The sequence below is a fragment of the Equus quagga genome, chromosome 18 (genome assembly GCF_021613505.1).
Source record: "Equus quagga isolate Etosha38 chromosome 18, UCLA_HA_Equagga_1.0, whole genome shotgun sequence".
NCBI classification, from domain to species: domain Eukaryota; kingdom Metazoa; phylum Chordata; class Mammalia; order Perissodactyla; family Equidae; genus Equus; species Equus quagga.
This window is the reverse complement of record NC_060284.1, coordinates 41,242,331-41,257,286: the sequence shown is the minus strand read 5'-3', so window position 1 is coordinate 41,257,286 and position 14,956 is coordinate 41,242,331. Positions and strand designations below refer to the sequence as shown.

General features: G+C 43.2%; 1 protein-coding gene across 1 annotated transcript in view; it reads right to left on the bottom strand.

Annotated features, from left to right (window-relative positions):
• The window catches only part of AHCYL1 (adenosylhomocysteinase like 1), a 34,690-nt gene extending 20,465 nt beyond the window's left edge, over nt 1-14,225 (bottom strand). The window contains exon 1 of the mRNA XM_046645511.1: nt 13,839-14,225. Within this exon, the coding sequence (XP_046501467.1) occupies nt 13,839-13,958 (120 nt within the window). The 5' untranslated portion in view covers nt 13,959-14,225. The remainder of the gene's footprint in view (nt 1-13,838) is intronic.
• Between the last annotated feature and the right edge of the window lie 731 nt (nt 14,226-14,956).

Genomic DNA, 14,956 nt, shown 5'->3' with positions numbered 1-14,956 from the left:
TGTAAGAAACAGGATGGTTGAAAGGAATTGTTGGTTGCAACTCCTCTGGGGCTATTTAAAAATATGAGCTACCTATTGCTCTGGAATGAATACAGTATAATCCCCTCAACCACTCTCTCTGCCTCTCAGACTAGAACACAAAAATCGGGTTTTCCTGACCAATGACTTTCTGAACAGCTATTTTCTAACGAGCAAAGTGGACAGATGCACAAGGATAAAGACCTCTTGCTTTATATTGTATGGCAAACCAAAAATCAATTGTATAGGAACAGTTATTTGGCAAATTTTATCAATAAATAACACTGCTAGAACATCACTCATATAAATATTTTCAAATCAATTTTGTTTAAATCTTGGCATACAAAGAACAAGTAAAACCACCTGAGAGCATTAAATCAAGACTTAAAGCTGATTAGAAGTTTGAAATCCACTTACTAATATCGTGAAAATAAAGGCCCTGAATGCTTAGATTTCTGCGACTTTCTAGTTTAAGTACTCTGCCTCAACATTAATGGCTTACGGCTATGATTTCCTTATAGAGGTTTGTAGTTTCAAAATATTCTGGAATCCTTTGAGTGCTAGATCTAGCTTTCACAGATGAAAACACAGAACAGGGGTGGGGGTTAAGTGACTAGCTCAAGGCAAACTTGTTACCAAGACTGAGATTTAAAAAAACATCCCCACAAGCCCAGTACTATCCTTCTTTTAAACTACAGTGGGGGAAACAGCAGCTTTATCCTTTATTTTCACGGGGTCAGTTTACAGAAAAGTCTACTATCGCACTGAAGCTTTCTGAGCTCACAATAACAGATGAACATTTGTGAGCTTTGGGAAAGGAAAAGAATTCTTTCTGTTCCAAAATCTAGACTGATTTTTGGGAGAAGCAGAATGATGAAAAGAAATACAACATTCTAAAGTTTCCAATGAACTGCCATTGAGAGGTACTGCTCCTTAAACTTGGAAAGGGCGAGGTGAGAAGAGCAGAGCCGAAAGATTGCTGAAGCAAAAAGCTCCATTCTGGAATATACTTCACTGTTTTTTGGTGATGGAGCGGGGAGGAGGAGAATGTATGGGCAATCTAATCCTGATCACTTTAGTAGGATGAAAGAAATGACCCCAGAATTTTCTATTGGGATCAAAAGCAATTTAGAAATTCCACCTGTATTTATTTACACTAGGATTTCAATTTGGTATGGTTAAAACTGACCAATGATTTTTTTTTGGTCATCTAAGAAACCTGCTGGCTATTTTCACAAGAAATGACATACTTTAACACATGCAACAGAGAATATACTTTGTGCTTTTTAGAGGGGCTTTATTTATCCTGTGCAGAATGGCGATGGGGGAACTTTCCTTTTATACACTAATACTTAGTACAATCAGAGAACATGCCCTTAAACTGAGAACATTCCACTAGGTTCCTTTCTCATCTGTGGTACGCCAAAGAGTACCCGCTCCAAGTCACCTCACATCTTATAACATGTCTGAAAGATCTCGCAAAGTTGGCTTTTCCCAATACAAAACCAGTTGTATTAAATTTGGGGACCCCAAGTAAGGTTTTTTTAAAAGATACATTTTGTCATTGATGCTTTCTCACTTTGTAGTACCACTTCTCTAACTGACTCTACTAGGACCAAAAAAAGTTCCTGTAAGGTTATTAATTTTATTGAAGTACCCTATTCTGGATTTAAGTAACATGATATGTGATTACTGAATCCTAGGTTCATATCCATGGAAGACATTTAAAGTACTCATTTAATACATAAAGAAAAAATTCTGGTTATATAGTTTTTAAGAACAGCATTTTTTCAAAAACTGAGTAGCAGGTTTTAACTATATAGCTTCAGAGGCTGAACAGAATCTCAAAACACATCTAAACAGTCTCAGGAAGTGAGGTCTGAAGTTTCTTTGATCATTTTAAAGGGCTTCTTTAAAAACAGAAAATAGGGGCTGGCCGAGTGGTTAAGTTCTCGCGCTCCGCTGCAGGCGGCCCAGTGTTTCGTTGGTTCGAATCCTGGGCGCGGACATGGCACTGCTCATCAAACGACGCTGAGGTGGCGTCCCACATGCCACAACTAGGAGGACCCACAACGAAGAATATACAACTATGTACTGGGGGGCTTTGGGGAGAAAAAGGAAAAAAATAAAATCTTTAAAAACAGAAAATAAAGATGTGATTATATTCCCCTAGATTAGGTAGCTTTGGCTTGAAAGCATCATTGAGCAAACAACGAGACGGCTTTATATTAACAGCAGAACAGTTTTTCTATACGCCGGAGAGCAGTTACAACTGGAACTATCTAGAGGTTCCTGTTCTCCAGCGGGCTTCGAGTTTATAGGAGTTTGGCCTGGAAGGCCTTGAATACAGCACTTATTCAGCAATCCCTCAGTGTGGGTCTGGAAAGTTCCCCTTCGACCTCAGGCAGAGAAACAAGAATATCCCTGTAAAGGCCACCCTAAAGAGGTCTTGGCCTGTGGTTATACGAAAGATCAGATTTCAGGGAAGTGAAGGGAGAATTGGCACAGGACTCTGTGGGCTCATTGTGCTCCAACCTCTAAATCTAGCCATATCTTTTCTACATAATTCTTCTCCCAGCGCCTCCCACGAAATTTCATTCATGTTTCTGGAGAACACATCGTACTAACCCTGAGGCAGGGTTTGGCCATTCATTCAAGTCAAACACCAACTCTTTCAGGGACAGTGACATATTAATATCAGTATAAATAAAGCAAAGCCTTATCTGCCCTCCTTTTTTTAAATTTTATTATTTTTTTCCAGTTTTACAGAAATAATTGACATGTATCACTGTATAAGGTATAAAGCATGATGGTTTGATTTACATATGTTGTGAAATGATTACTATAATAGGTTCAGCTAACATCCATCTTCGTGTATAAATAATAGAAAAGAAAGAAGGATACAGCAAAAAAAATTTTCTCTTTGTGATGAGAACTCTTAGGATTGACTCTCTCAACAACTTTCCTTCATATCATACAGCAGTGTTAGCTACAGTCAGCATCGGATGCCCTCCCCTTTTTATACTATGGTCTACTTTATAATAAAGCAATAGTACCAGACCCCTTCAGGACTAAAAAGGAATCTTTTTCTGTCTAGGTCTCACATTTACTCATTTTGGCTTAAGGAGGAAGCTGCTCTCCTGGCTATCTGGCTTACCAGCTTTCTTTCTGAGCTCTGCTCTCCTTTTTTCCTGTCATCGTCTCCAATCTTTACTCTTAGGCTATTTCCTCAGCCCCTCAATCAACTCCTGTGATTTTCTGTGTTTTGAAGATAGAATTTCACTAAACTGCCCTCTCATGATCTTTATAATTTTACCATCACTCTTAGTACAGGAATTCACAATATAAATTATCATGTTAAGGAAATCCTTATATTCTGACTCCATTTTTAATCTACTGAGTCCAAGAAGCTCAGCCAACTAGACACTAGAGGTGGGAATGGGGACAAAGCGTCAAAATCATTCTTAGCATTTCAAGGAGAGCACAGACTCAAGAAATGCTATTGATTTCGTGGAGGCCTAGCATTCCCTGAACTTACCTTTTCTAGAGACACCCTCAAGTTCTTTGCAAATTGCCTTGGCTGTACAGATGAATAAACTACAACCCAGTTTGGCTAGGTGATAATAGTTCCAAACACCCAACTCAAGGCCTGGCTTTATCCCAATCACCATATTCTCAATTCCAGGAAAACATTCCAGATTTTGTTAGAGTGGGATCCATGGATGGACTTCAGGCTGCCAACTCCCCCATACACGCAAACTGATACATATATGTACATTTTTCTAGAAGATGAACACAGCTTTGATAGGGTTCCAAACCTCAAATGGTAAAGAACCACTACACCAGACTTACACAACCCAAATAATAACCTCACAAAGAATGTAAGCGTCACAGGATATGGATCTTTGTCTTGTTCACTGATGTATCCTATGTGAGTAGCACAGGTCCTGGGACACAGTAGGTGCTCAACTCTGAGCTGATAGGGCTGCAGGATTTCTGGTCATAGCTTACTCTGAGTACTGTGGCAATAAGAGTAAGTATAGGTTATTTTCAGGACACAAGATTTTTCCTCATGGCCAGTGTCATCTAAGGTAGGTGATAGTTGCATTACCACCCCAATATCAGATTTCATAACAATTTTGACCAGCCTTGCTAGATAATCTAGAAGAGTGGTTCTAAATTTGGGACCTTTCAAGTGTAAGCTGTTCTCCACCTGTTCCTTACCCTCATCCCTCCCCATTCTGATTAAGCAGGATCTGAAAAAGCAAACAAAGGCACACTGAGTTTACCAGGCTCTTGATAAAGCCACTCAAGGAACACAGGGAACAAATGCGTCAGATACGTCTTGTTTAGAGATAAAACAAATAAGGCAAAGGAAGTAGAAATCTCTGCCTTTAATACCAGTTCCATTTGTGAGGTACAGACAACCCATCAGATGGATCCACAAGGGTTTAGGAGAACATGATAAAGAGCTGTCTGAGGAAGGGAGACTATCTTTTTACAATGGCTTGGTCCAAATTCAGTAAAAACTGGCAAGGTGCTCTCATTCCAAACATGCCCAGCGCTCAGCTAATCCCTTCCCTGTGGAGTCAGAAAAGAATGTGCAGAATTCTGTACCCACTACTCCTGAAACAGGAGGAGTTCCTTCTGAATGCAAGGGGTGAAACTAATCTCATCAACTCAGCACTCCTAATTTCAAATTAGGTAGAGAAATGAGGTGCCTCCCAACATGGGTACTCTCCTTCTAATCTTTATGATTTGTAAACATCCTTTACTTGACCTCACTAAAAGCCAAGGCTTTGCCAACCTCAATTCACTCTCAACTAGCAAAAAAGAACAGAAACCACTCCCAGGGTAATGCCTCCCTCTGAGAAATCCTGGGGAAGGGACGCAATGGGGTCAGTTCCTCCAGCATGCATTTTCCTTGGACTTACAACACAGTTTATTACACATAGAGAACATCATGTTCCCAACCAGCTTGGTCTCTTTTCTATTACAAATCTGAAGTAAACAGATTCTACAGCAACTACAAGTCTGTTACCAAGGCCACTGTATTGATCAGTATAATTAACATTCACAATTCATCTAATCCGGCATGACAAGCCAGCTGGGCTACTCTCCATAAGAGCTAAACATTGGGAATCTTCATGTCTTGCTTGCTAAGAAGTCTGGTGCTCCGAAGCTGGGCACTAAAAACTCGAGTACTGAATTAGAAGTTGGATACCACCTGTCCACCGACAGGAAATTGAATTAGTTACCAGAACAAGTGAACACATCTGCCACGTCTACAGAACACCAATTTCTAATTCCAAAGCTGTGGAATTCTGAAGGTCTCCCTTCCCCTTGAATCCCGCCTAGGTCACATACTCGAGGGAAACAATACACACAAAATCCTCAGTGCCAACTAGAGCCTGAGTTTCTGGTGAGGACAAGTACTGGTCCAGTTCTCAGAAGACTATAAACCTACAGGTGTATTTCAAAGACAAGGGTGTAGATAACTTTTGAACACTGAACTCAGCCTTTGGTTCAGAAAGGGCAGCCAGGGTTGCAGAATGAGAAGAATCAGAAGTTTGCTCAGCACTGCTGGGCAGAGCTGTTATTACTTTTAGGACTCCAACACACATTCTAAAATCAAACTGTTCAACTCATCACTGGCCCCCAAATCTCAAACACTCTAAGAGTAAGCCTCTGTTCCTTAAATCAAGCAGGTGTAAACCAGAATACTGGTTTCAACTTTGGGCAGTGTCCCTAATGCTAACGGTTTAAAACCTGGTGGGAAATTCAAGTTACCTTTCCCATTATGTCTAAGGATATCCTTAAGCTTCTAGCCTATTGCCTTGTGGTTCTCATATTACTAGGCTAAGACGCTGGAGGCCATGTATTCTCAACAGTCTCCTCCCTTACCTCCTATTTCAGGCATTATAAATAGATCCACTAAGCCGCTGGAAATTCTCATCAACTTCTCACCAGCAGTTCTTGGTACTCCATTATCACCCACGTGAAAGGAGTCTTAGTTAGAAAAACCCTGGCCAACTGAAGGGGAAAGTGAGCCAAAGCCACCAAGTGAAGCCAACTCACTTTCTCCTAGGAATAATCATCTCACAATACTTTGCTCAATAAATAATTACTGACAGTATTACTTGTCAGGCACTACATACTATATATATGTGTGAGATATGGTCCTTGCCCTCAATATTTTTGGTCTAGAGAAATCAAATGAAGAGTAAGATTCAGATATCTGAAAACAGTTTGAGAAGTATTATACTTAAATCAAACCTCCTTTTGAGAGACATAGGGAACCAAATTATTATGTTTAGTTTTGATACTCAGTTTAGTATGTGAGCTCCCTACTCTAAACACTCCTATGGAATCAGCTCTGGAGCTTTAGGGGCAGCCACAGTTCATATGAAGTACAGTGGGACTGAAACAGTACAAAAACCCCCCAAGATGCTGAAATGCTGGTTCATTGAGCATAAGTTACCGAGGTGAACCCTCAAGGCACTGATAATGAGTCTCTTGGGAAGCTGAGGAACATCCCAAAGTTGGGGGGGGGGTGGTGACAAAGAACACCAACAACCTCAGCTTTATTCCAAGGACAAACTGCAAGCTGGAAATCTCAGCAGTTTCTGGATCTGTAAAGGAAAGAGATAGGAAGGCTTAGAGGCCTGCCCTTCTAAATCAGGTTTTTTTAACCCAGGATCCATGGATGAGTTTCAAGGGATACCATAAATCTTCTGAAAGTGTATCCAAGCTCCTGAATTTTCCGCAGGAAAGAACCATGATTTTCTTAAGATTCTTAAGGGGATCTGTGACTCAAAATATTAAGAACCATTGTTTTAGAGTCTCTAATCCAGGGAATATCTCAAGAGCATTCCCTCAAACTGGCAAAAGAGAAACCTATTTAAGTTTTCTGCCTCCCACACAGATTTGTCTATTTATTGACCTCTCTTCTGAAGTTAGAAATAGAGTTGGGGGTGCGCACTCTGAAAATTCAAGGCAAAGAGCTCTTTTCTACATCTCCAAAATAAAGTTAACTGTCATGAGAGCCCAAACAACCTTTGAGGAAAGAGACTGGGTTGGGTGGTCAGAGGGCAGAGCAGAATCTCTGTCCTATTAACTTTCCTGACAGGTCCCTTTTTTGACTTCAAGATCCTAAGATTGTAACAGAAACAGGTCACAGCCCAAAAACTTTGACTGAAGGTCAAGCCAGTCCTGGATGAAAGGGATAAAGTAATCCCCATTACGCCTATGGAAACCTGTGCCCCAAAGATTCACCTCAATACAATCAGTAAGTACTAGAAGAGCTGGAGCCATTCATTAAAAACAGAACTTCCAAAATCCTGACATTACTCAAAACACAGTGATATGAACAGCTTCATTCAGGAAGCTGCTATGAATGGAACATGGTTACATTCATCTCCTCTAGGCCTTTAACCCCTTCATTCTGCCACTCACCAATTCACCATCTAGCTCACAGCGGGGCGCACCACTGCAGTTCAGCACATTAGCATTTTCCTTGGCACCAGGAGCACACAGGCTCCGTGGGATTCCACCGATGCCATTGTATACACACAGGTTCAGGAGACAAGAGAAAAATACATAAACAACAGGGCTTGCTTCAGCTAGGCAGTTCTTCAGATGGTAAAGAACTAATAACCCCGAGGCAGGTCCAAGATGAACAGCATGGAACAGCGAGCAGCCCCAAACTATTCCTGTTTAAGCCTCATTCTAGCACACAACTGAGTACAGGGTGTCCATTTTAAAAGAAGCAAACTGGTTCGGGCTCGCAAAGAAGAACATTTTAAGCCCATTAAGCCCTACAGGTTAAGTACAGAGGCACTTTAGCTGAGGCACTGGGCTTTCACGGCAAGAAAGCAGGAGCACACTTGGAGGGTCCTAGACTTGTGGTTCTGTCAAAGTCCTTTCCCAATCTCTACCTCAGCATTCCAAATACGACCTTTTACCAGTAGCTCATTAAACTGTTTGGGTAGTAAATGATTAAGTCTCACTGTATATTGCTAAGCAGTACTAATCATTATATACATTCTGAGATTAAGGCCCTGGACTGAATCCTTTAGAAAAACTGAACAGAGATAGGAACAAAAATGAAACTAGTCTGAGTGTCAACAAAGGCATGGATGTTCTACCTTAGTTCTGTAATTGCTGTGGAGCAAAGGTCACACATTTCTGTAGGAGAAAATCAGTGTATACATAATTAGGGGCAGGCTGTTTAGAGCAGAGAGAAACAGTACCTGGAGGAGGGAGCTGGAGTACCGAGAGATGCAATCTGAAGGTGACTATATAAAAAGATAAAGTCACAACTCAGAAGAGTCTTTGGAATTGTTTCATGCAATTCAAGGATTCTAGTTTGGGAAGACTCCCAAACTATTGCAGTTTGATGAAATAAACTCCTGGACTCAGCTAGCCCAGTGTCTGACAAATGCCCACTTTCTATGGGTGGGTTGTGTGGTATAGGGTATGGGGTGGGAGAGTGGTCAGGCAGAAATCATGCCATTTCCATCACAAGCTCTAAGCTCTCTCACTGTCTATGTACCTCCTGGAAATCAACAACTATTTTAGTGTTCACAGGTGTAAGCTCTACATAAAATAACATTTTTGTCAGGGAAAATTTTTTTCCTTTTGAAAAGACATTCCAAGAGAAACATCTTAGTTTGGGCTCTTTAAGAGTATTCCAAAATTCCATATAAACCAAGGTACTTTTCAGAGTGTAAGGAAGCACTCATTGAATGGCATGCTGTGATAACAGGTATAAACTGGAACCGTACTAGGCAAACCAGAATATATGGTCACTCTAGTTATAAAGGAGAAAATACACTAATTCGTATTTACTAAATTATAATCCCCTCAACGTTCTGTAATACTATCATTATTCCTCATTTTACAGATAAGAAAATGGAGGCCCAGACAGGGTAAGTCACACGACTTATTAGAAGGTAGAGACTGAAAGTAAACCTGGCTCCAAAAATCCAGTGCTTAACTTACATTGTACTACTATTCACAGTTTTAGGAACAAAAAGGGGAAGTTAAAGAAGTCTTACATAACAGCCAAGCAACAGTGGGATAGCAAAAGAACTACCTGAATGAGTCAAAGGGAAACGGAATCAGAAGAGAAAAGGCGACCGCAATTCCATGTGAACTTTTAACTGTATACCACATGCAAGACACTGACAGGTTGACAAGAATAGGAAGGAGAACCTGTGGTAAGAATCTGTCTTTTAACTTTGGATTCTTGGATTTCAGGATGGAAAAAACTCTGGTCTATGCAAATGTGTTGTTCATATATGATGGGGATGCTTCTGACCCACCTCAATATGATGTGTTCTAAATTATTATACCCAGTATAATAATGGTGGCCCTTCTTTGTAAAATTTTAATATTCAAATTTCCAAACTTGAGAAACAGATAGGTACAAATGATCCTCCTTTACTGGCTAGTTCCTTTAAATAACAGCCCCAAGGAGGGCATTAAAGCGCTTGTTTACAGATCATAACTATTTGAGTAGCAGAGTAAACTTATTAGGAGTCATAGGCAACTAAAGATATAATGATTCTATGTATTAAAACATCCTTTATAAACAACTTTAGAAGAATATTATATTGGGTAACACATACTGGATTCAAACGATACCCTCCTGATAAAACAAAAGGTACGCATTTGTTATCTTGCCAGCAAGGGATCTAGACAATGAACAGATTTCTCTGTTACAAGATAAAAGTCTAAAGGAACTTAGAACAAAGTAACATGGAAACTAACTAAACAGAATCAAAGAAGAAGAAGAGAGGTAATCAATATCTGTGGAGAAATCTAAACAAGATAGGATCTTCTTACAGCCCTGACTCCTGTTCCAGACTGCCACTAAAACTGTAGTGCTCTGAAAAGAATCAAGAGACAATAATGATGTGGAGAAGATAGGAAATGTCAATCTACCAAATCTCTTCTCAGCGAATCTAAGCAGCACTGGTGTAATGCTATAAAACTGCACAAGAATTAGCCATAACATACCCAGATGAGAAGAGGACCATCCTGGATTCCACCCAACATGTGAACATCTAGGCGGTATTCACTGGGGCTCTATTTGCTGTTCTTTTTAAGTCTCAGCTGACCCTTTTATGAATTGGCGCTATATATGTTTTATTCCAATAAAGAATACCCTACAAGCAAAAGTAGTTTCTTTTGTGTTCTTTTTCTTCTTTCCTCTACTGTGCTGGTGGTAAAGGTCTAACTACATACACCCTAGGTCAAATGCCTAATGTGTAACTCCAGAGAGCCCCTCCAAATGTTCAGAAGTGCAGAGAATAGTAAATGTTCTTGATAGGCCTTTCAGAGAAACATGTCTATCTTAGGAAGTTTCATCAAAACGCTGGAGATCTGAGTTTAGTCTATGAAAAAAGAAATCAACTTGACACAATGTCAATTTCCAAAGGTCCAAGGACAGCTATCACCTTTGCAACAAAAAGTAACAGAAAAACAAGGATAAATACCCAGAGATCATGGGAAACTAGCCGACTTATTTGGTTGGACTGTAACTGCCAACATTAAACAAGGATCCTCTTTAGGTGTGGTACAATGTACACTACCCTTCCAACTCGAGGACTCCTTTTCTCACCCAAATTTTCCTGGCAATACCACCTGAAATCACCAGTGACAGCTGTGAACATGCATTACCACGTGAATCACACTATAGTTATTCATACTGTCCCATGAAAATTTCCTGTAGAACTTAGCGTTGGCACAAGTTATCTTCCTCAGGAATTGGTATGTATTATTTCCCACATCTGCTAATGAGACTATAACTCTGTGACTCCCTTTATCCTCTGGCTCCCAGGAAGCTCAGAGCTGCATGTGATGATCAGCCTCATCAATTATCTTAGCCCTCAGGATTAACAATACTTTTTTCCTTCTTCCGACAGTTTTGACTTCCTATCTATATTGTATGTGTCCTGTGTTATAAGCTATCTCAAATGCTCATTAAAAAGAGAGAGTGTAAGTATACTAAATAGACTTCTTTCTAAAAACCACTTTTGCTATCTTAGCTCCCAACATGCTAGGCGCCCATTCCAAACAAAAAGCACTTGTTTGGGAGATGAGGAAACTGAGGCATAGAAGTTCACTTGCTTAAGGTGGTACCCATTTAGTCGGCTTCCTAACACCCAGATCACGCCACGAATCAAACCAACAAACAGTACTATCTACATAGCACTGTGGTAGACCCTGGGGCATACAAAACTGAGTAAGTTATGATACAGTTGAAGATTCTCAATATCTCCGCTTTTAATTGATGAACGTCAACTCTTCCCCAAAGTGAATAAAATTTCACTAGTTACACTGCACTCTGATCTGAGGACCATCAAGGTGACCCTGAAGTAACCTATAGCCTCTGACTGGCACCAGAAATGTCCTCATTTCCTGAGGGGCATCAGGGCTTGGAATGATCCAAGGATTACTTTCTCTAGAGCCACACTGGAATCCTCACAGGTGAAGGACGGCACCACTTAAAGGGCCTTTTTCTCACACCATTCAGGACACGCCAAGCTACATTTTTTCGTACTTTTCTCATGCTTTCTCACCGTATCAATACATGGCAGAGGTACAAAAGTGACTTAAATCACAATGTCCAATTCAGCTGAAGTTCTGAAAAACCTAGGACTTGCTATGCGACCTTGACTAGTCCTCAACCAACTCCTTAACTAAATAAATGCCTTTTATCATCACTAGGGGAAGGGTAATTAGTCATCATAAAGCACTTTAATACAAAGTGCTGCGTAAATGCTAAACAATAAAGCTCAGAAAGAGCAAGATTAATAAAAAACATGGGGGTACATTTACCAGCCAACGGAAACTTACAACAGGGTCTTCCCACATTCCTGGCAGAGACCGCTTCTTTCAGCTAATGGAATGAGTCTCTAAAATCACTAGCACTTGGCCTGACAATCATAGACATTAGCAATATTCCTCCTGGGAAGAAAAGAGGAAAAGGGATATTTATTCCTGGTAGGCAGCCATACAGGCATCTCAACTACTAGTCAGCCAGGTGGGCAATTAATATTTGAGTACCTACTATATGCTAGGTACAGAGCCAGACAGAGTGGATACAACGGTGAGTGAACAAGAGTCCCTGCCTTTACGGAGTTTACAATCTACAATACAAACTTTGTCTTATTAATAGTGGCACTTCCAAGAATAAAGGCTTACTAAAATAAAGGCAAGTAAGAATAAAGACACCTAATCCCTGAAGCAACTAGACAAAAGAGGATAAGCTAATGGGGAGAAGAAGAGTTCAGGGACTCAGGGTATCAGGACTTTCCCATTCTTTCCCCCTAACTCATCATAGGTACTACCCTTAAGCATTCCGCTTATAAAGGCTGAGGCTCTGTCTCCAAACAGTGCAGATTACAAAGGGTTACTGCCCCAACAAAGCAGTCAGCTGAACTGAGAGCACTAAAAATAAGGTTAATCAGACTCCGCAGAATCAAGGGATCTTCTACAACCATTCTTAAGGCATTCTATTGGTAAGATCTTAATTTCGTGGGAAAACAGAGCTGAAGCACACAATGGTCACCTGTCTTTTTAATCCTGCACTTGATTTCAGAAGCACTTAATTTCTTTAATTAAAAAAGTCACCTCTCCCATTTATGAAAGCATAACTAGTTCAGGTGTAGGGGCCTCAAAGACTAACTATTGCTGCAAATCTTGCTTTGTTCAGCTTAAACAAGCACTGCATCCCATCCAACACTGCAGGCAGAGACAGCCTTGAAATACACTGTCTTTGTACAGGAGGGAAATATTTATCCAGGTTTCACTGGTTTCAGAAAGGTCACCTCTCTGCAAAGGTTCTCTGGTCTACCGTTAACTGGGTGCCAGGTATGCGGAAAGTCAAGATGTAGTTGGCAGCAAATGCTCAGAAATCACTCGAGATCCCAATTCCACCACTCTGAGAGCTAGTTAGACTAAAACGTCCAAAGGGTGCCATTTAATCTTCCACAACAAGAGAATTAGAAGGGCGTCCTTTGAGCTCAACCCCCAGTACAACAGACTAAACTTGTTCTGCCTCAGTAAGTGCAGTAAAGAATGAGCAATCGTTCTTTACCACCCACCCCTCCAACCCACCCAAGCTCCTTTCTCAGGGGATGCCTAAGTGATCTAGCCACATGACTACGATCAACCTGTATCCATGACAGTGTCTGCTGTCACCAACCTCCAAATGTTAATTTCTTACATATGTCGAAGCAACTGGACGATTGTAAAAGGTGAAAGTCAGTTTTCTTTTCAATCTCACGCTGCCCTCATTGCCTTCACCTGCATAAAAGAGCTAGCTAGCTCCATGCATTTTTTTCCTCCTGCTCCAAGCTAGCACGCAGTTGCTGGATAAACCGGCCACTGCTTCCAAAGATTTGCCCAAGCAGCTCTACCCGATTTACCCACTCCCCTGAGGGGAGGTTTTCTGAACACCCCCATCCCCTGGGGCTGGTCACAAGAGTCAACTGAGTTCGTTCACCCCTCCCGCTCACGTCTTCGAGACCTTTCATCCAGGAAAAGTCAGCCGTAAATTTAAGGCCCAGCCCTGTCGGGTTTCGAAAAGATCCCGAGGGCCGAGGGACAAAGGAAAGTGAGGTCAGGGGCGGCCTTTCCAGCTCAGGATAGGCCTGGGGCCGCTCACCCAACCCTCACACCACCTCGGCCGTCCCGGGGCACCTCAAACCTCGCCCTAAAGTCCCAAACTAGCTGGAGCCCGGGACTCGCTCGCGCCCCTTCCGCGAGGCCCCAGCCCGCGCCCCCGCCGCCACCCAGAGCCCCCGCACCTTCTTGGGCGCCTTGGTGACGGTGGCCATGAAGGAGTATTTCTCGGCGTCCTCGATCTCCTTGGCCTGCTTCAGCTCCTCCCCGACCCCGGGCAGCGGCATCGCGTCAGGCATCGACATCCCCCGGCCGGCCGGGCCCGCGGCAGCCCCGCCGCCCCCGCCTCTTTCACTCACGGGCGCCCGCCCGCCCGCCCGCGCGGCGCCCTCCGACCCGCGCTCGCCCACCCTCCCGCTGCGCCCCGCGCCGAGCTGCGTCCGGGGCTGCGGTGCTGTGGCCGGCGTCTCGTCCGCAGGCGGTGCAAGACAGCCAGACAGCGACGGCGGCCACAAGAGTACCAGAAGCAGCAGCGCCGAGCTCCGACCGGCCCGCGCCACCTCCTCCGCCGCACGCAAACACGCACGCAAAGTAAGGGTAGAGTGCGGCGACGCCACGTCAAGTACTGGCAGCTCCGGGGAGGGGGGAAGAGGCGGGGAGAAACGGCGCTCTGTCATGACGTCACCACGCTGGACTGGGCTGCCGAAACCGCCCCTTCTTTCTCCCAGCTCGCGGGTGATGAAGCTCCCAGGATGAGCCGGATCCTTTGCGCCACCAGGTGGCGCCATCAGCCCTGTGAGCGGTGCGTGGTTCCTGCAAGGGTGCCGCGGAGCGCGTGGGGGGTTGGGGCTACAGGATTCCAGGCAAGGCCTCAGAAGAGCGTAAGGGGGATACCTGCGAGCAAAGACCAGAGCCCTACACGACACATCGTACAGCCAGTCCTAGGAAACATCCCGGGCCCAAGACAGCCCACTCACTGCCCCCACCGCAGGCCCCTTGGCCCAGAAGCCCCCTCCCAAGGGGCAGTCTTTGCCTCTTGGACTTAAGAGTGGGCAGAACAGATTCAGAGCAGTGTGGTTTCTGCACGACCCTTTGTGACCTCCTTCACCACCGTCTCCGCTGGGCCTTGCCTGTTTACAGGACCTTCAGGCCACAGAGCTGATGTTATCCGGCCATTGGGATAGGGCTAACGGGTCAGAGGGTGGAGAGCATGAGGAGCGGGGGTGGAAGAGCCTGAATGGCTTTCCTGCTCCATCCGCCCTGCCCCCCAAGCGTGAGACTGCCGGCTTCCCAGTGCAGCAAC